The sequence below is a fragment of the Delphinus delphis genome, chromosome 10 (genome assembly GCF_949987515.2).
Source record: "Delphinus delphis chromosome 10, mDelDel1.2, whole genome shotgun sequence".
Taxonomy (NCBI): Eukaryota; Metazoa; Chordata; class Mammalia; order Artiodactyla; family Delphinidae; genus Delphinus; species Delphinus delphis.
This window is the reverse complement of record NC_082692.2, coordinates 95,143,418-95,164,892: the sequence shown is the minus strand read 5'-3', so window position 1 is coordinate 95,164,892 and position 21,475 is coordinate 95,143,418. Positions and strand designations below refer to the sequence as shown.

Genomic DNA, 21,475 nt, shown 5'->3' with positions numbered 1-21,475 from the left:
TCAGTCTTTTGTATTTGCCTTGCTTCTACCGCAGGGCCTTTGCACATGTTCTTCTCTTTGCCTAGGGGATTTCCCACTGCTTTGTGTTACTGATGGCTACACATCCCTCAAGCAAGTCTTAAGAAAAGATACTGTTGATCTGTGTAGCTTGTACTACTTGATATTCCTAGTTCCCTATATTTCTTGTTCACAGAGCGTTCTCACAGTTGCAGCTTCATGTTTATTAGCTATAATTTGATCACCTGTGTCCCCAGCTAGACTGGGTTATTTGAATTTGGGTGTATTTATGGTTCTGCACTTTTAACAAGTGCTGTAGGTCACTTTGGGGCAGGTGGGCTTCAGACTGAACTTTATTCAGATAATGATTGTGAGGCAGGATGCTTGCAGCTGTCCTTTGGGGATTGAATATTAGTTGGAGACAGTGATGATAGAATAAGCATAGCCCTTCGACATCATGGTTTGCACTTAGGAGGTGCTTTCTGATGTTTTTCCCCTAGTGGATTTGTCCTGAGTCACTCCTTTCAGAAAAATGCCCTTGATTTCTAAGGATGGCACGGGTAGGACAGCTGGCCAAGGTGTTGCCATCTTGGGCTCTAGAAATGCAGAGGTTGTGACATCATAATCCCTTTTGCTGCAGCTAGTTGAGGCCTGGGATAACCAGCAAAGCGTATCAAGCCAAGGACAAGGAACCTCGTCCGGAAGCATGGGGTTCCCTTGAAGTCTTCCTGAGCAGAGAAGGAAATGGTGACTTGTCTCAGGTTCCTATAGGTGAAGGGCACAGTGAATGAGAACCAGTTCCTCCCATTCTCCCAGAAGGCTTGGCCAATGGGTGCTCTCCCACCTGGGTATGAGGTTTATTGTAGCAGGTGCCACTGCCCAAGGTGGATAAGAGCCCCATGGAGCTCCAAGAGGAGTTCACTGATGACGTGTCCAGAGAGCCATGCAGTTGCAGGTGGCAGAACAAGATGGCTGCGTGGGCCTCCTCGCAGGCCCACATCCAGCTGGTGACCCCATGTATTTGCATTCGCACGTATATTCTTTCTTCTGTCCATTTGTGACGGATGCACCCTTTTGGAGGCATCCTAGCCTGGTAACTGGTCTCAAAGCACAAGTGCATCAACAAATTAAAACATCATCATTATTTAAAACACTTGAGAGGGAAAAAAGCTTGAACTGAATTCGAGATCAGTTCATGTTATCACAAGACATTTTAATGTTACTTTTTTTAAATAAAGGAGAAGCTATTGGATTCTTTTAATATAAATTTGACTCATACAATTCTGAATTGCTGTAAAAAAAATGCTTTTAAACTTTTTACCATCTACTCATACAAAGATTTCACTTATGTTCTCTATTAAGAATTTGAAGAGGGCTTCCCTGGTGGCGCAGTGGTTGAGAGTCCGCCTGCCGATGCAGGGGACGCGGGTTCGTGCCCCGGTCTAGGAGGATCCCACGTGCCACGGAGCGGCTGGGCCCGTGAGCCATGGCCGCTGAGCCTGCGCGTCCGGAGCCTGTGCTCCGCAACGGGAGAGGCCACAACAGTGAGAGGCCCGCGTACCAGAAAAAAAAAAAAAAAAGAATTTGAAGAGCTCATCGTCAAAAAGTCTTGACTGGAAATTGTTCATAGTCATTTCAGTTAATAGGAACTCTCTTTTCATGGAAGCAAGCTCAAGTTTTCATTTAAAACAATGAAATTTTAGGTTTTGAAGTTTGATACAAATTCAATATTTAATCTCTTCTTTAAAACTTTTGATTATTTGGTAATATAAATAACATGAATTTTTTTTTTCAGCAAGCTTTACATAGAGTCCCCCAAATCCTCTCCAGTGTACTGAATATGCCTTACCAATATTACTGTTTTTTTACATGTGACAAGACATGGAAAACCATTGTTCTAATGCATAGGTGGGATGCGTGAACAATCTATTAATAGTCTTGCTATTTTTTTGTGCTGATCAGTTGGACCCAGCAGGGATGATGGGGCTTAGATATTGGCTGTGAGGAACGAGGGATATTTATTTTGGCGACAAGAGGATATATACAGCATCAGTTTGGTTTTCTTAACAGCTTTCAAGTTACCGGTGCTGCAAATGAATTTTCTGTATATCCTCAAGACAAGGAGCTTTGTGTAAATTTCTTAAGAAACCACATGACCTTCGCGAATCTCAAAACCTCCCTCAGACTTATTTTGTGCAGGGGTCAAATGTGCATTACAACCTCCATCTCGGGGGCCATGGGCAAGCGTAAACGAGTCGTGTTTGTAAATACTTAGCATAGCGTCTGTACCTGGTAAGCATCTGAAGATGGATAGGATTAGGCCAGATGGTGGTAAGTTTCCTATCATAGAAGTATTCATGATTGTATTTGGGGGGTAACATAATGACCTTTAAATCAGTGACCTTAAGTTTCCTTCCACTGCTGAGACTCCCAGACTGGAGGTACTAGAGCCCTCTCTGGAATTAACACCAGAGCCCAGGTTGTAGGCCCTCCAGCAGGAAAGTCTCAGTGTGAGGTCCTTCAGCGGCCCCCATAAGAAAGTCTGGGTAAGAAGCACAAGGACCCTCAAACTTCTCAGGGAAGCATTTCCAGTAGCGGGCATCACACTCCCCTTGAGGGCTTGCTAAAGGACAGATGGATGGGCCCCAAGCCCAGAATTTCTGGGTTAGCAGGTCTAGGGTGAAGGCCAAGAATTTCTGCTTTTACTAAGTTGCCTGGTGATGCTAATGTTGCTGGTGGTGGGACCGGAGTAGAGCAGCTCTCCATCAGAGCAAGGGTTCTCTGCCCTGGCTGGCATTAGGTTCACTTGGGGAGATATCTGAAGTATAGCTGCCTGCACCCCATCCTAATGCAACTACCTAGAATCCGGGGTGGTGGGGTCCCGGCATGGATGTAGGTGAAAAGGTCTCCGGGTGCTTCCGATGGGCAGTGAGTGCTGAGAACCAAAGAGTCAGAAATCTGTGTTTCAGCCTGTGATCATCTGGGCCCCGTTTCCTAGACTTCAATATTGGACTAATAACTTGTATTCGTTTTGTTATTACTATCGTTCTCTTCTGAATTTCTTTTTTGAAATGTCATAGTGACATTTGAAACACAAGAATGTTTTTGTATTCTGTTCCAACGATGATAAGTCTTCCTCCTGATTATTCAAGAGCTGACTTACCGTTAGCAATTAGATGAAAATCTGCAGCCCGTAATTAAGATCAGTATATATGACAGTGCAAATGGGTCTTGAATGTGTTATTATTTATCTTTTTATTACTTTAGGTGCTTTAAACCATTGTACTTGTAAGAATAACCTAAAACACCTCGTAAGTGAAGTTACAACTTGCCTTATTTTTATGTTTTCTGCTGAGAGAGACAGAAATACCTTCAGATAACAATAGGTAGTTGAATTACACCAAGGTTTCACATTCACTATTTAATTTAATTATAGGATGATTCTGTGAGGGTAGAGTAAAATTCTGGTGTGTAGTGGGCTCACAATTTTCATAGGAGTTAGGTTTTACAGTCAGCATGTTCTGGGAAGATTTGGGCATGGTCAGAATTTTCCTCCACGATACCTTCAGTCCACGTAATCTGAAATGAGGTCCAAAGACCAACACCATGGGCATCACACAGGAGCTTGTTAGATGCATGCTGAGTTGAAGCATCTCTAGCTGCCACTTAACAAGATCCTGGGGTGATGGCATGGATGTTAACATTTGAGAGGCTCTTCAATTATTCATTAACCTCTAAGAACTGGGACTGCAGAAGCAGGAGAGTCCAGAGTGACTTCCTTGGATGCTCTTTGCATTTTTGCTGAGGCTTCACTTTCCCCCTGGAGTGGAGGCCTGGCTATAGGCTGAACAGCAAAAGCAAGAAGAACAATTCTTCCTTCCTTCTCGTCTTCCTCTCCTCTCACCCTTTTCTTCTATAGAATCCATGGTAGCTGAAAATACGTGCATCACAACTCCTGTAGTATTTCATGCATTAGATCTAAAAGTGGATTGTCCAGCTACCATGTGTTAGGATGTGAAGGTACAGTGGCAAAGAGGAAGAATACAGCTCTCGTCACCATAAAGCTTAGCCTCTGACACTGTCTAATTGGAGATGATAATGGGCAGACCTGATTTACATGAATAGTACTGTGTTCTGTTCAACTTAGGGTTTGATTTCCAAATCATTCTAGTGGGGAACATCTTGTGTTAGGCATTCCTGTTCACTGACCATCCACTCTTCAGACGAAGAGGGCATGTTCTGAGTGCGGCTCCTACCACTGGTTCAATTACGCTCCTCCTCCAACTTTCATTGAGGCCAGAAGGGATGGCACGAAACAGACACAACTACGTGTGTCTTCTGCGTGAGCGCCTAGACCGAGGCCTCCAATGGCCAAGGAGAAGCAACGGCGTTGAGAAGGAAAAGGATCTTTTGGGCAAGGCTGGGCAGCATGCCAGCAAAGGTCCCCTCCGTTGCTCTGCCCAAGCCCCGCACAATTGCACGGTCCCAAGCGCATCTCGGGCTGCTGCTGGTACCCAGTCCACGCCTGAGAGCAAAGTCCCCAGATAGTCTAAACAATTTCATACTCCTGTTCCCTGGAGGAAAGGCGGGGGTTGGAGGGGATGCTTCATTTTCACTGCCCTCTTGGGATTTTATCAATTGCACTTTCTGGTTGCTTGATTTCTGTTCTGTTAACGTCTGTCTTGGAGAAGAAGAAAGTGTTCTCACTTTTGAAGGGAAGGAAGAAGCCAGCTATGAGATGAGGACTGATCCCCTAATCCTATGATCCGAATTTCTTCCTGACGTCTTAAAACTACTTACATGGACGCCAGCTGTTTGCTGCCCTTAAAATGTCACAAGACATTGCTCAGTGTCCCGTCTTCCCAACAATGCTTGGCAGGTGTTTGGGTCTCGATGTCTTTACGTGCCTTTCATCAGTACAGGAACTGAAGTTCTTGGTAACTGTTCTTCCCATCGGGTGGCTGCTGTGTGATAATCTATACCGTTTACTCAGAAATTGCAACTTGCCTCTGAATAAAAGGAACAAAGCACATAGTACAGGATATTTATGACTAAATCTATTGACTATTTATGAAGAATCAAAAAATTAGGATTCTTCATCACAGACAAACTGGAAAGCTTGAAAAAGCTCCACCTGTTTAAAATTTCAAATCGTTAGTCCAGTGCCTGAGCTAGACTTCGCCATTCTATTTGAGAATCTGTTTTTAAATAAAAGTTGTTGCAGAGACAGCGTTCTCTAATACATATTTTTCCCAGTACAGTGCAAGCCGAGGGTCTGAGGTTATTTTCAGGAGAACTGATATCAAGAGGCTTGGATCCTACAATTACAGCCTGTCGTCGAGACCAAAGTGAGATGGGTTGTGGGGGGCAGGTTTCTGCCTTGAGTTGTGAGAGGTTCACAAAGTGACCGGGATGTGCTCTCACAGAACGCAGATGATTCCTTATCTGAACACAAGAAGCATCTCCAAGAGATTGCAAGGCTGGTTTCATCTCTCACAGTCCTGAGTGCTTCCCTGATATGCTGGCTTGGAAGGGATACCCCTTACTGGATGTCAGCCATACATCTCACCACATCCTGGGACCTTAGCTCGGGCCACCTCACTCAATCTTGAAAGAACCTGTTTAATGAAGTTATTCAGATCCCCGTGCTGTCAGATGAGGCAGCTGGGATGGGAAGCTGTTTGTCTCAAAGTTACGCCCTGGCTGATTCCAAAGCCCTTGGCTCTGACCCTAGGCTGGCTTTGTGTCAGAGATGCATTGTTGGCTTTCTCTGAGATCAGATACTTTTTCTTCAATCAAGTTATTCTTCCCCAAAGAATTCCATCTTTGAAACTCTGAAGTTCGTTGGAGGCTTGCAGCTGCACTAGGTTCCCAATGGTCACGGCAGCCTTGAAAGAGTGCTAAGAAAATGTCTTTCTAATTCTTCCCAATGACACAAGGAAAGAACTCACTAGAGGCCAGAACAGGTAACAGAAGTGCTTGAGGAATGGATGGAATTATATAATTAGGTGGGTGGTTAGTTACCACCTGAGGCAGGGTTCTGAATTAGATCAAAACCACCTTTTGTTTTACAAAACTCATATGTTTATTGTAGAATATTTAGAAGGTGCATAGGTCTTTTTGCCGCTCTGAACACATACCCCCTTGGCTTGAAATTGTGTCCATATAGAGACCTGGGGAGAGAATAGTTCCATTTTCTCCCATGGTGGCCAAGTGTCCAGTAAATATTTCTGCAGAAATGCCCCATCTGAAGTTGACAGAACCATAACTGTGTTCACACTTACACAGTGACATGGGGTCTGACATTGGAGCTTCTTAAGAAAACTGGGTAGTTAGTTGTTTTCCCATATCCAGAAGCTCTCTTACCTAAAATGAAACTTTGAGTTCTCAGCTTTCAGGTCAGAGATTGGATGCATTCCAGGGACCAGTGGGTGAAATGGCTTCCTGAACTTTTCCTCTGTTCTTGTAGATTATCCTTTGCTATCTTTAGCTTTAGGAGTTTTGAACATATATTTTATAAAGTCTGCGAACACATCCTGTTCCAGAACTGAGAACTCAGAAGTCTGTGTTGTCTCTCCCAGGACCTCCTGCCCTGCTGCTTCTGCAAGTTATCTTTTCTGCTGCTCGTCAGTTATTAAACCCCAGCTGGCCCCTTTCTTTCTACAGGATGCGTTGTCACAGCTTTCAGGATAGAACGGGAGAATATTCACACTTGAGTTCTAATATATTTTTCTGCCGCTCTCCAGCCTCACACGTTATGTGCTTGTCCACTGATTCTTAACCGGGGCAGCTGTGCCCCCAGAGAACATCTGGCAATGTGAAGAGATGGCTCTGATCATCCCATATCTGCAGGATGGAGGTACCACAGGCATCTAGTGGGCAGAGGCCAGGGATGCTGCTAACTAAACCTTCTACGTACAATGCCCCGGACAGCCCCCTGCCACAGAGAACTGTCCAGTTCCCAAATGTTACCGTTGCCATGGCGGAGAAGCCCTGTAGTCTAGCTAAACTGGAAAATGGACCTTCCTTAAACACACCACGTACCTATCACTGGAAAGCACTGAATTGGTCAGAAGCATGGCCTCCGGGCCCCGATGGCTGAGCTTCTAGCCAAAGTTCTCTACTTACTAGCTGTGTGACTTTGGGGAAATTACTTAAAATCTCTGTGCCTTCCTTTATCTGTACAATGGACCTAATGATGCATATCTGATGAGGGTAATACGGTTAAATGAGCTAATACACGTTAAGTATTTGGAATAGTGGTGGGTGCACGGAAAATACTCAAGATCTGCTACCCGGCGCCGCTCATAATGTTGCCACCATTTCACGCACTTCGTCATTTTCCTTTCCCATCCCTTTGTCTGCAGCCCCCTCTCCCACGTTGCCTCATTCTTTAAGCCACAGTGAGAATGTCCACTTGTCACTCAATGAGAGCAAAGGGCTACTTTGAGCCCTCTTCACATACTCGTATTGTGCATCCGTGTATCAGGTCTGGTAAGGTCAGTTATTCTCCCTTGTCCTGTGGACGATAAACTCCTGGAGGAGCGGCAGCTTGCTCTATCTCAGCTTTATACGCCCAGACCCTGGCAGCAGTAAGCAGTCCATAAAGCACGTGGGGTGGTTTTGATCAGGCTGCATTAGAAACAAGACTCGTTGGTGAAAAAACAGTAAACTTCTCCCTTTCTTTTCAGACTTGATTTAATCTCTTTAATCAGCTTCACAAGGTCGTTTGATTAAAAATAAGATGCCTGGATTTAAACTGGACTTACGCAGTGTCTTTACAACCCACGCGGTAACCGTGCCAGAAGGCATGAGCTAAAAATGTGTAAGGCAGAATCCTGTCCCATCACACACCGTGCACGCATCTCCCGTGGCGTCAGCCCCCTGGCCTTGGGGAGATAAACAGCGTAAGTTGTTATCTGGTGTTAATAATTCACTCCTTCTTCTGCAGCCATCCATCTTTATTCTCCATCCTGGCTGAGCTGTTTACCTTTCCGTAGATAAGGTGACCCAGTGGCTACTCAGTGCTGGTGATTATGTATAGGACACACAAAAAATTTTTTTTTCCAGATTGCACTATAATCTGAATCTTCTCTAATGAGGGAGTTTTTTTCTCTCTCTCTCTCTCTCTCCCCTTGGCTTAAAGATGCACTTGTCAGTCCTAAGATATTGCACCTCTTTAATGAAGGGGTGCTGGGGTATAACGGGGTCAGAATGACTTCTAAAGCTATTTCCATCATTAACACCTTGGCCGATTTTCGTCATCCCCTGAGCCGTAGTTTGTACATCCGTAGATGAGGATGATGCTACCTGCCTCATCGTGATGCCCTGAAGACGAAATGAGATGCTGTAGGTGTGAGCACATGATAAAACCAAACTACGAAATGTTGAGATGTTATATAAGGGCGAGCTGCTTGTAACTGTTAGTTGTTGGTGTAATTTTTAAAAATCATGTGGATTTTTAAAAATCTTCTTCTGCATTTCTGGAACATAGACTCATTGATACTCCTCTGTTGACAATATTTAGTAATCAATATGATCAGTGTTTTTGTTTTAGTTAGAAAATTCAAAAATAGGAAGAGAGAGTTTTTACTTTCCCTCTGCCTATGCAGCCCTTCTGCAGTTTCAGTTCTGGAATGAGAATTGGAGATGCTGGGGGAGGTTTCTCTGGAGATACAACGTGTTCAACCAGTTTGATAGAGCTGGTCTGGGCTTAAGTATATTACACTGGTTCTCGTTCCCAACTTCACCTACTAGGTTTTTTTTGTTTTTTTGTTTTGTTTTGTTTTTTGCGGCACGCGGGCCTCTCACTGCTGCGGCCTCTCCCGTTGCGGAGCACAGGCTCCGGACGCGCAGGCTCAGCGGCCATGGCTCACGGGCCCAGCCGCTTCGCAGCATGTGGGATCTTTCCGGACCGGGGCACGAACCCGTGTCCCCTACATCGGCAGGCGGACTCTCAGCCACTGCGCCACCAGGGAAGCCCCCCCCCCCCCCCCCGCTAGTTTTACAGTAAAAGTTCTCCCAAAATATAAATCGATAGCAGAGACTCCTTTAGATGATGTATAACATCACTAACTGTTCGTGATCCAGATAGAACTTTCGCTTGCTGGAAGTGATAGACACCTTTTGCTTTGAGCCTGTATTTTTCCCTCACTCTCAAACATTCACCAAGCACCTGCCCGGCAGTCATATCAGGGACTAACCAGGCCTATAGGACAAATAAGATATGTCAATTTAAGTCTAAGGAAAAGGACTGAATTTTCCAGCCGACGCTAGAATTCCGCAGTTGACCATTCACAGATGAGAAGTACCAGAAACATGCTCCTTGAGATGGAGCAAAGGCCCGCGTTCACATCTTCGAATATTTAACTTGGTTTTTCTGTTGCTGAGCAACATTGGTATGACAAGCAAGCATGCACATCGCTTCCCCTTGGGTGGCGATTAAGAAAATCATCCTCTCTACTAGCTACACAGTAGACATGTGATGACTACAAAGTTGCCACCGGGCGTGCTTTTCAAGAATTGTGTGCAACTGTGTGATTTAGAATCAATACAGAACAATCTAAATAGTATATGAAAGGAATGGAGAACCGCCCCAACTGAGAGAGGACCATTTCTGGAAAACAGCTTTTTTTGTTTGTTGCTGACAATACTGATTGCACACTCCACAGTGTAGACTACTCTTGACTAGATGCTACCAAAGAAATGGACCCCACCGCTCCCAGAGAGAGCCTGGAGACCGTTTTCACAATCAGTGGAGATTGCTGAGAACAAAACATCTCTCTCCTCTAAAGGAAGTTCTTACTGTCCTTTTTGTTTTCCCTAGGCTCAGCTGTCCAGTAGAACTTTCTGTGATAATTTCAGTGTTCTGTATCTTTGCTGTCCAGTAGGGTGGGCACTGGGTTATGTGCACCCACTGAGCATTTGGAATGTGGCCAGTGCAACTGAAGAACAAAATTTTAATTTTATTTAATTCGAATTAATTTAAATGTAAACAGCCACATGTGGCTACTGTAGGAACTGAGCAGCTATGGATCAGTTGGTGATACTCATAATAAGAATATCAGCTAATGACCGACCATTATATTATGAACCAAGCATTGTGTTAAACATATGGACTAATTTAATCCTAATAACAACCCTACGAGGTAGTTACTAATATTGTACCCATTTTGAAGATGAGAAGACTGATGCACAGAGAGTAAGCAGTGTGCTCACATCACAATGTAGAACAAGGCAAAGTAGGATTTAGCATTTAGGCTGACTCTTCATAAGATCACGGTGAATTTTTAAGAGCAATGGTAACTGAAACAATGGTTATTCTGACACTTTTCCCTTCCTGATTGGGCAAGAAGGCTTGAGAAGCATCAACAAAAGTTTGAAAATAATCTCTCTGAGGACTTCCCGGCTAAACAAAATCAGAGTTGCCCTGCTGAGCAGCTTGAAATGATTGCCTAAGGATGTATCAACTCACTTTGCCCACAGAGGCTGTGACCTGTGACCCACTAAGTGCAGGAAAGAAAACGATTAACCCAGCTTCTTATCTGGTGTTGTCATGGAGATTCAGCCTTAACGGAAGATGGCGCTGTGTTTTCCGCTCCAATAACAGAGCTTCAATCAATTAGCTTCATCTTTATTTAGTTCGCAGTACCAGCCTGGAAGAGTCTCTTGAGAGAAGACCTTGAAATAGCTTCTTACTGTTCTAGCAGACAGCTAGAGATGACTTCCTGGGTGCATGGTAGATGCTGCTGGTCTGATAAACCTGAATAATTTTTTTTTAATGAGTCTTTTTAATATTCTGGAAGACCCTCTGCGGTGTAGGTAATCACCATCGCATATCACCATTACACCAACGCCATATTGCATGTGTTGATTATCAGAAAGGATTAAAAAAGAAAAGTTCCCAAACCTGGATGTGCATCAGAATCCCTGAGGAAGAGTTTTAAATACAGGTGACATTTCGATGAGCACCAGGTTAGGGAAGAAAAGATTTAAATTAGATAGAAGTATAAACTAAAATGCATTTCAGATTTCATATTGGCAAATTTTCTGCCATAACTAGGCTATTTAAATTGGTCCTTGGTATTTTCTTAAATATCTGGGACTAACTGGTAGTAAGAACAATGTAAACATCGCCACAATGGCGACTGTGTTGTTTATTTATGCCCAAAGTCAGGAAATAGGTGCCGTGCTATGAAATGAAGCTATACGTGTATTTGAATGTCATTTCCCAGGTAGCTCCTCTGATAGTGCAGTGAAATTTTGGCTTTAAGGCACCTTTGCTCCAAAAGTGATCAATACTAAATAGCTTGACAAGAGAGGAGATGGATTGATATTGCAATCTGAAAATCCGGCAGGTTTTTCCAGACAAAAATCAGGGGCACGTGGATTACTTGACATTCTCGAACTTTATTGCATGGGGTACAGAAAGAGAATGGATACAAGAGATCACATGGAAGATCAGATTGGATTCTCCGAGTTCTTTCCTAGAGGAAAGACAGACAGAAAAATCCAGTTAATTTTAGGCGACAGAATAACGCTAATGGCTTACATTTGAACAGCTACTGTGCCAACTCTGTTCCTGGTGCTTTACTTCTATTTAGTCCTTATCACTGTCATTTGAAGTTATATGTTACAGATGAGGAAACTGAGGCACAGAGATGATCTTTTCCAAAGAGTCAGTATTTTGCCTGCTTGGCATGAATAGTAGCCCCCTCTATGCTGCTTCCCTTTTGTCATTTCTTTTGCTTTATACGGGAGTTAGGTAGGCGCCCCATTAATACTGCTATCTCTGCTGCTTGATCCAAAAGACACTGAGAATCCAGCCCCGAGGGAGAAGCTGGCTTCCTCAGTAATAGATCATGGTACTCCGCAGTAGGGATCTCTCCCCCACTTGATGGCATTGATGTTTCCCCAGATAAAACCCCTCGATAGGTCCTAATAGGTCAAGATCTCAAGCCTCCTTTACTGTCCTTTCTCCTTATTTTGGAATATTGAGAGGACATTGTATAGTATGTGATAAGGACCACCTGGGCTAACATCATCCTAGACATTGGACCAAGTCTCTTCCGTTCATTAAATTAATCGGCGGGCGGGATAGCAGAGCTTCCTCGGGATGCTCAAAAGGATGCAGGAGATACTTGCCTTTGGCCAGTCGCCTGACTGTATGCCAGTACAGATGCTCAGCTGTGGTTGGACTTTTCACCTGAGTGGAAACAACAGCTCAAGTCTCAGTCTGGACTGTGGCAAATCATGGGAAATTAAAATGCAAATGAAATTTGCAAACATGACAAAAAACGAGGGAAAGAGGAATTAAGTTCCTAGAATGAAAATCTAGCGTTTTTCATGCTAACCCCAGGAGGCCAGCTTAATCAGATTTTCAGCTAACATAGACGATAATGACCCTGGCATCCAGCTTCTGTGTAGAGCTTTGCAGTGGCAAAAGCCGAGAGAGAAGGAGCGGGTGATAAAGCTGGGGTGGGAACTGGCTTTGCACCTTTGTGTGCCAGGAAAGTGGCATTTTTTTCATGCTAGCAGACCCTTTCCAGAGTTTAATTTGCTTTGCTTAGGTTCCCATGCCCAACTCGATCACCTTATACAGAGGTAGAATCTGCTTAGAGTCATCAAAATATGATGACTTGTGGTTTTTCGTTCTGAACAGGCTGCACTCTGCCCAAGTATGTTATTCAGTGGATTTCAATGCATTCTCAAGAGTTAAACATTTCTAGCTCTAGAAAGCCATGTTCTCTGAGGTGGGAGCAATAGTCTTTTAATTTTTTCAGACCACCAAAAGAATCCAGTAGTAGGTAAAATGACATCAAATAGCCTTATCATTCACAGTACCATTGAGAAAAAAAGAGAGAGAGAGAGAGAGAGAGCGCACATCTTATTCCAAAATAGCCCTGAAAACAGATTATGATATCTGCCCCGAAGGGCCTCTCTCATCTTCAGGAAGTTGAAGACCTCTGCAATCAACTGATGAGAACAGTAAATGCTCATTAGATAGATTATGTAGACAGAAATATTTTGTCCTACTGCATGCAATTTTAGCAAAGTGTGTTAGAAAGGACTCTGGCCAGGAAACCCAAGTTCAGGCATCCACCCATTGGTGTGTGGGTCACTGGGAAGTTGCTTCACTGTTCTGAGCCTCAGTTTCCTTATCTGTTTAGTGGGGACAGTAAGACCTGTCTCAGTGGGTGGCTGAGCACTTTGTAAGTCTTTAGCAATAGGCGTAATACGGTACAATTATAACCATCATCATAATTGATATTATTGTTGTTATTAATGTTAAATTGCTGTGAAGCACCATGCTAGGTCCTTTGAAGACTGAGATGAATGACCTTGGCCCTTTGGGTCAGTGCTGTGTTTGATATAAGCTTGAGAAATACCAAACTTCAAAATATCAGTTCAGATCTGAGAGATCTTGTTAGTTGATTTTGTTGTGATGTCCCAGCCTTGAAAGGAAAAACCAAGTGTGTTTCACAAGCAAAGATTGAGGGACTCTATTCCCATCAGCTGTTATTCTGTCGCTCAAGACACACCCAGCATTATTATGTGTACTTAAAATGCACTTCAGCTTGCCAGTCGGCCTGGAGTACACCTGTCCAAGTTAATCACAGGGAGTGGTTCATATATCAGGAGGTATGAGCCTAGCTGTCCTAGAGCAGCTTTGCAGAGTGAATGATAGCCTTCTCTGTCAATTTCACCAAGCCCAAGACTATTAGTGACGCATCAGAGACCACAGTGACCCATCTCAAAAACAGAGCTTGTTGTACTTAGAGAAGAGGTTCCTGACTTCACAGGCAAACTAGATGTCCTTCCTTCCAACTCTGATGGTTCATAGTAGGTAAAAAAAAAAAAGTAACCATGAAAGAAGAGGAAAAAGGAAAGCCAATTACGATAAAACACAGAGATGATCAGGGACTAACAGTGCTACCGTATCTATGCACAGCCCTTTATAAAAGAAGGCTTTCACGTACATGACGCCATGCAATGTCCACGGTATCTCATCAAGGAAAGGTTCCTCCTGTTTTACACGAGAGGAAACTGAAGGTTAGATAGGACTTGACTTATTCAAGATCACAGAAGTCCATGAGGTGATAAAGCTTATGCTCTCCAGGGTATCAGAGCCAGGGTTAGGACCTTGGTCCAGTTTTTCTTATTCTTGGCCGGAGGGAAAAAACAGCATGCACACGGTCAGAAACGATACTTGGACCACAACTTACAGAATGTGAGATGGCTGACTGCTGCCATGTCGTCTAAGTGTTTGGGTCAGCTCAGCAAGAACAGGCATGGAGTCATTTTCTCAACCCTTTTTGAGCAAGCTGGGGTCTCCAGAGGTTACTCTGAAAGAAGGCAGAGATATAAGAGGAATTCAAAACTAATCTTAAACTTGAAAAGAAAAAAATAATGAGAATATTCATGTGGATTATAAAGAGAAATAATGATTACCTTTGATTCCTAGAGAAAGCTAATTTAAAATGCAGCCGAGCTCCACTGTACAGCCAAAAAGAAAAGAAAAGAAAAGTCTGCGGAGCTGAGACGTGGCTTTAGTAGCAGAAACCAGTCACCATCTCTTGAGTCCTGAGAAGATGCTCATTCACAGTAGTTGGGAGGAAGAGAGATTGTAGAGATTAACTGACCTGGTTTAGGACACATGCTGTTTTCTTTTCAAATGCAAATGAAACTGGGGGCCTAAAACACAACATCTGTCCTTAATGCCAGTGTCTGAGAAAACGCACTTAATCAATGTAATGGTTTTTTCTGATTATTATGTTTCTGTTTTTACCAAATTAGAAGTGCTTAGGATTCATTTCCAAAGGTAACTGAAAACTGGTCTCTGCAGTCCATGAAAGGAAATAAATAGGCAAAAAACTTTCCTGGTTTCATCCATGGGGTTAGCTCCTCCAAAGAGATGTTATTTACACAAGTGCAGATGTAGCGCTGACCATCCGTTTTAAGAGTTATCCATAAAAGATGGTTTAGAAAACTGTGACATCAGGATCAAACATTGCCTCTTTTGTGACTTTAGAGATTTTATCTGGAAGACTGCACTTCCGCTTGCTGAGGCTGTAGACTTGATACTTTCTTATTATTAATAAATAATTACTCAGTAGATATTTACTGTTACCTGTGACGTCCTAGGTGAGGCTAGGAGCCTCTGGTACGTGAAGTATTACACTCCATTCATGCCACGGACATTTTCTGAGACCCATTTGCAGGCCCTGCGCTCACGGCACAGAGATAAAGGCAACTTGGTCCCTCCGTACACAGGCTCGTGTCATCCCCCGAAACCATCTGCCTCCAAATACAATTCTCCAGCCTCACAGAACTGCTTTCCAGTCCCGGGACAGACCACATTCGTCTGAATACAAAAGCTTCCTTGTGCTTACTTGTTTCCCGCCTCCGGTCTTTTCTTTACCACTGCCTGGAGTCGTTCATCTTTTAAGAGCAGCTCAAACAAAACCCCCTGGGCGATGCTCTCCACATGGAACTCACTGCTACTACCTCTCCTAAGAGCCCCTGTCCCTCTGAATTAAAATTGCTTACCTGTGAGTCCTCCATTAGATCTGGGATCCCCTGAGGGTACTGTCCACTTCTGTCCCCCTACTCCTAGGCAGTTCAGGGCTGACCCAGGGGAGCGGTGCTTGACAAACGTTTCTTTGACGGACCCCACTTAAAATACTCTTGTGTTTCATAGATCCTGGCCAGATGGTGCGGTGCCAGGCTTCAATGTAAAAGCTGACATAGTTTTCAGGACTCCGGAGAATGATGTGTTTGTTCCTTTGATGCTAAGAACCAGTAGACATCCCAGCCATGTGAACTTTCATCCCATTCTTTAAGTCGAACCAAAGTTGCAGAACAGAGAGGGCAAATATTAATTGGGTTTTGAGGATGCTGAGGTCCAACCGTGATGAGAGACATGTTGGTGCTTCACAGAGCTCTCAGGCAGAAAGACATATGCCTGCAAGATTTATAGCTGCCTTTATTTCTGAGGTGATTCTCTGTCAAGGTCAGGGAACATATATTCTTTGCTAAGCTGTACTTACAGAGTGTTTTAAAATGGAATTTAAACTGAGGGAGTCTCCAGTTAACTCAGGGTTATTGCCTTGAACGTCGAGGAAGAGGGGGAGTCGCAACACATTACCACAACTTAGATTGCACGGTTCCGAAAAGATTAAACATGTGCGATAACCCTGTTATAGAAATTATAAGAAACAAGAGATTATTCCTTTTTTTTTTGACAACACCATGTAATATGTTAGTGAAATGCCCATAATATCGTAACGAATCTACTTGCTGAGAACAATATACGTGGACAAAATAAGACTCCGGACTGCCCATGTTTGCAAGGCTGAATCCAACTCGGAGTTCTCCGATCTGAAAAACCATCCTGTGGTCTGAAAATTTACCTCCTAACGTAACCTGTTTCCTGATCTGGCGATGATGCCAGACTAGTTGAGGTTTCTGTGTGTGGTGAGTTTTTGTTCGTTTGTTTTTTGCCTAATTGCAGTTTAAAATAAATATCATTAGATTGATAACACTGCAGGATTTCAAAAGTTAGAACTATTCAGACAAAAGATGCAGGCAGTGCTGAGTCAGTTAATGTCTGACGTCCTGTGTCTGTCAAAGGAGAGGGCATTATATGGAATGCGTTTTCGAACCAGGTCAAATTCTGTTCTGTCTGAATTTGAACCTGCTTCCTCTAAACACCCCAAATCAGATGTTTGATTTGCTCACTCTTGTCTGCCATTGTTGGGGCATGGTGGCCTTTTTTTTTTTTACTAGCACAGCAGTACAAAAATTCACTCTGGAATTTATAGATTTTTCTTTACTGTTTCATGGCCCTGAAAACAACCACACAGAAATGGATTTGAATGAACAACATGAAATGTCTTCTGTCACTGTTCGCCCAAGCTTTCCAGTCTCACTGTAACCTGAACATGGTGATACACTCCCCTCTTTGAATACCTGTAACTTCGACAAACTTCCGGTCCCAGTTATTTTTAAGTAGCTGTATAAGATGGTTATCATTAATTTATGCAGCCACTTTTAAATTGACAGAAAAGGAGAGCACCGAATCAAACTCTTTGAAATAAGACAATCCTAGCAAAAAGTTTATTTCTAAGCAGCACATCCTAAAAGTACTTTTTAACCGGAAGGTTGACTTAAAACATTTTCATCTTGCACTCTTTAAACCAAAAGGCACCAACTGAGAATGGAGCTAGGGAGAATTTTTTAATGGATTGAGATTAAACCTATCATTTTTACCCAGGGAAACTTCCTTCTCATTTATTCTCAGGCAGTTTCATGTAAAAGGACTATTAAAGTGATGAGCTGCAGTGTTTTGACAAGCACTTGTCCTGCAAAAACTTGAAATCTCACTGGAATACAGTTATATATTCACTGGGACAAAAGAATGCCCTATTTAAAAACTAGGACAGATCGCGTTGATATGGAAAAAGGAAATAGCTATGTGAACAATACATCTGAAATTAAAGACTGAGTTGCTGGCATCCATGTTAAAATCAACGGGAAATGTAATTACTCTTTGGAAGTACTCCTGTCCTGTCTTACAGTTCTTAAATGGATTAAAAAGAAAAAAAAAGAGATATTATTTGTACTCAGAATACCATTATAAAAACAAAGATGGAAAGAAACATAGAAATGATCTGGTAAAAAGTTCCATGTTAGGAAAGAGGAAGACTAGCCCACATTATGAAGCGATATTTCTCCCCTCCCATGATAGGACCTCTCTGCTATCTTTCATGGAATCTCTCTAGAGAGAAGTCTCGCTATTGATTTTATAAGTATAGTAGGAGGTTTAGAGGAAAACAAAAGGGGGCCTTTTCTTCAAAGCCAGCCCATGATTTTAATAACTCTACTCCATGTTTTCTACTGTTTGTTTTCCCACAGTTTGAAATGCACTGACTCCAGCTGGACAAGGATGTTTGCCAAAGCAAGTGTTATTTTCACTATACTGTCATATCACTTAGGCTGAAACAGGGAGGTGCTGCTATTACTACTGCTGCTGCTATTATTATTTCATAGCATATATCCTTCAGTTGAGAGCTCAAAGTGATATATAAACATCAGTGGTGAGTCAGTAACAACTCTTACGGCAGCCCGCTCCCATGCCCCCGTTCACACGTCACACGAGTCACCATTTCTTCTAAGGTGTTAGTTTGAATACCCTTGGTATTTATTGGTAATTCTTGGGTTTGACTAATGCTGAAATTTATCTTTAGACTCTTCAGGTCTTTCACTGAACCTTTCCCCGCTTTCTCAAATCAGTGAAGTTGGTCCACTGTTTCTCTAAGGCAGAATTATGAGTCCCAAATCATCTTCAACACAATATCAAGACCAGCCAGCAAACCTTTAGTATTTCTTTGCCACAGAGAAGGAACCATGACCATTTTGGGTTTAAGATGGTAGGGTCATTCATTGCTTTTTGAATGAATATATTTCTGGGGATGTATTTAATTTAAAAATAAACCAGAAGAAACGTATTTACTAAGCTTATGAAACACCCTCCTTCTCTCCCTTCAAGTTTTCCACATTGCCTTCTCAAATCATAGTCTGAACACATGCATTTAAAAATAATCTCTCACCATTGAGAGTTTTAAAGTAGGCTGACCAGCACCACTTTTGCCATTATTGGCTACTTGTTCAGGAAAGACAAATGTGCACGCGCCCAGTCCAGTCACGTGTTCTCCAGAGAATAAACCAGGCCCGTGACCCACAACAGCCCTTTACACTATGCTTAGCAAATATCTTCAAAAACGCGTTTCTTCACATACATGGATTTCTAGGTAATCATGCACAGTTTTCATGGAAACATTTCTAATTCTCAGCGGAGACAAGAACACACAAATAAATAAAAAGTAGATTGTTTCTTACCTTTTGGAAAGCAGGCAAAAGCTATACTGTTGGTGGGATAGTGTACCAAGTAACAGACTTTTGTACACTCTTTCTTACTGGTGGTATACAGTCTACAGGAAAAGTAAATATATAGGTATGTATAAAATAAAAGTGCACACAACATTCCTTTTTATTCTTTTTTCTTTCCTTTTGGAGAAGAGGCTGCGATAGAGACCATAGACATTATGCTCACTCTTTCACTGGGTTCAGTAGCCTTTGGAAGACCAGTTGACCACAATTCAGGTACCTCTGAACATGGGAGTACGGGTGCCTCTTGGTTTAAGGCAGTTGGGTTTTACTTGTTTGAACTGGAGCAGGTGAGGGAACCAGCCCCAAAATAATGTATCTATCTGCTTAGAGCATTGTTTTCTTCCTGTTGCCATCCTATTTTTTCTCAGCCTAGTCCATTCATGCTGACCTGCATGATTAGTCCAGAAAGATGAAACAAGTAACATAATAATGTAGAGAATGTCAGGGATCCAAACAAATGAAGAAGCAAAACAAAACAAAACGAAAACCAAAAAACCATAGCAAAGTGACACAGCATAGGAGCGTGTTCCAGCATTTTCTAGGCATTGTTACTTGTGTAGGGTTTGGTGCCCTCGTCCATTTTCTAGCAGTTGGGGGGTTTAATTGAACAGCACAAGTTTTTATTTATATATTTGCTTTACAATATATGCAAACTGGTAATTAAAAAACAGCACCAGAATACAAACATGTAGTTAAAAAATCTTATTTTTGATTGTTTACTTTAGGTATAAATGGTCATTCTTTTAAAACGTGCTTCATTGCAATATGCACATTGTCTTAAGCTAGTCTTTTGCACAGTGTGTGTCCAGCCTCTCTCTCAGGGTCAGTTTATCAGTCATATGGCCCCATATCCAAAAAGGCGGTGAATCCCACGCTGTCCACCTGCCTGCCATCTCTAATTGCTAGGCAGTTCCAGAGTAAATTATCTGTAACCGGTCAGGGTACTTGAGCAGTTTCTCTGCACTGCCTGGGGGCATTGGCTCCGAAAATGGATGGTAGTTTAGAACCTGGTAGCTTAGGGCTGCTCATCCTCCATGCACTGCAATCCTTTACAGGTCAGGAAAGCATCTGACCAGAGGATAGTTCACAGAGCATCTTCTGGTTGTGACTAGTCCAGGTGAGGAAGGGAACGGTCCTTACCCACCATCCCAATAAAGCTGTGCTGCCTCGGTTAATACTATTCATCCAACGGGAAAAAGGTCTCGGTGGCCACGGATAAGCCAAGAACCACGTCCTCCTGTTGATCTGGCATCTTCAAGTTTGCCTCGAACATACATCTGCCAAGTCAACAATAGAAAGTTGGGGGAAACATGCCACATTCAGGACACAGCTGCGAGAACCAGAGCTTGAGGTGCCTTTCTTCTTAGAGAAGGCATCATGGTGGCCAGATCTAAAGCCATCCACATTAGGTCAGGCACTTGTGATCCTCTAGCAGCAGAAATACTGTTTTCATACATAAAAATACAGTAAGTAGCTGAGCTACACGCTTAGGGCCCCTGCTGTTTTTCAGTCTGAGTGTAGAAACCAACAAGCATTGGCCCAACTCTGACTGCCCAATAGGGTGGCAGTTCACAGATACATTAAAATTTTTGAGCAGATTTACTTTTTTGTTGAATCCACACAGAAAGAAGTTTTTCTTTTGGACAATGGAATTTGAAGTGAAGAGGCAACCTAAGAGGAACACTGAACTTCTTGGGGAAAAATCAAGCAGTGCAGGGGCAGTTTTAATTTCTGCCCGTATTAAGCCAACAAGCAAATTCGTCTTTACGTGGACATGTAGTTGCTGTGTGCCATTGGATGAGCAGAAGCGAGCATGCACCAGATAGCAAACTGCAGTGATGGAGCAGAGCTGTGAGAAATGAAAACACTGAAGACTGAAATACATTGAGACTAAACGTGTAGAGAAACAATAAGGCACATTTCTGTTCCATGATTAACTTCGCAGCTCATTCTATAAATTCAACATTCTCCCAGGTACGCTCCCTCAGAGAATAGTAGACAGAATTTCCCCTTTGGAAAGACATACTCCTTTCTTAAGTACGTGGTCTGTGCTTTTATTTGTTTCTTTTTAACCAGACAGTTTAATTTCAGCCAATAATTTGTCTCTGTTACCAAAGTGCAGAAATTTGACGTACTTTGAGCTATATTTGGTATTAAATAGAATAGAAAAATAACGTTCTCTCTCATCAAAACAGTCATGTCTATTTTCATTAGTTGAATTTTCACTACTGTCCTTTTTATACATTCACTTTTGCATTACCAAGGACTGGTTTTCCAGATATAACTGCTATCTATGATATCACTATTTCCATATTAGTGGCTCCTTAGGGATCGTTTAAAATAGCTATAGGTTGGCATTTTTGTCTCACCTCAGATATTTCATTCATTCATTCATTCAGTTGACTTTGTCCCAGATCAGCATCATTGCTAAAACCTTGGGAGGTATTTCAAATATGGGCTGAGACTGAGCGTCCCAGAGTGAAATCCTTGCTCTTAAGATCTCTGGCTGTGCTCTCCAATGGAAGAG

General features: G+C 42.7%; 1 protein-coding gene and 1 long non-coding RNA gene across 7 annotated transcripts in view; both read right to left on the bottom strand.

Moving 5' to 3' along the window:
• GRM7 (glutamate metabotropic receptor 7) overlaps positions 1-21,475 on the bottom strand; it is an 859,725-nt gene that overhangs the window by 27,575 nt on the left and 810,675 nt on the right. For 2 of the 5 annotated variants that reach the window (XM_060022946.1, XM_060022951.2), the window contains one exon: positions 18,898-18,989. The exons of 2 other annotated variants lie outside the window; for them this stretch is intronic. In XM_060022946.1, coding sequence (XP_059878929.1) covers positions 18,919-18,989 — 71 coding nt within the window. In that variant the 3' untranslated portion in view covers positions 18,898-18,918. Of the gene's footprint in view, positions 1-18,897; positions 18,990-19,392; positions 20,226-21,475 lie in introns of those variants that run through there. One more of the 5 variants, XM_060022948.1, reaches the window with a different exon arrangement.
• Positions 12,137-15,955, bottom strand: LOC132432475 (uncharacterized). 2 transcript variants are annotated; one of them, XR_009520907.1, is made up of 4 exons: positions 15,547-15,955; positions 14,449-14,580; positions 14,223-14,342; positions 12,137-12,202 (listed from the first exon to the last, which is right to left on the bottom strand). It is a non-coding gene; the product is annotated as an uncharacterized lncRNA (long non-coding RNA). The 2 variants fall into 2 exon arrangements; XR_009520906.1 differs by having other exon boundaries at positions 14,449-15,955.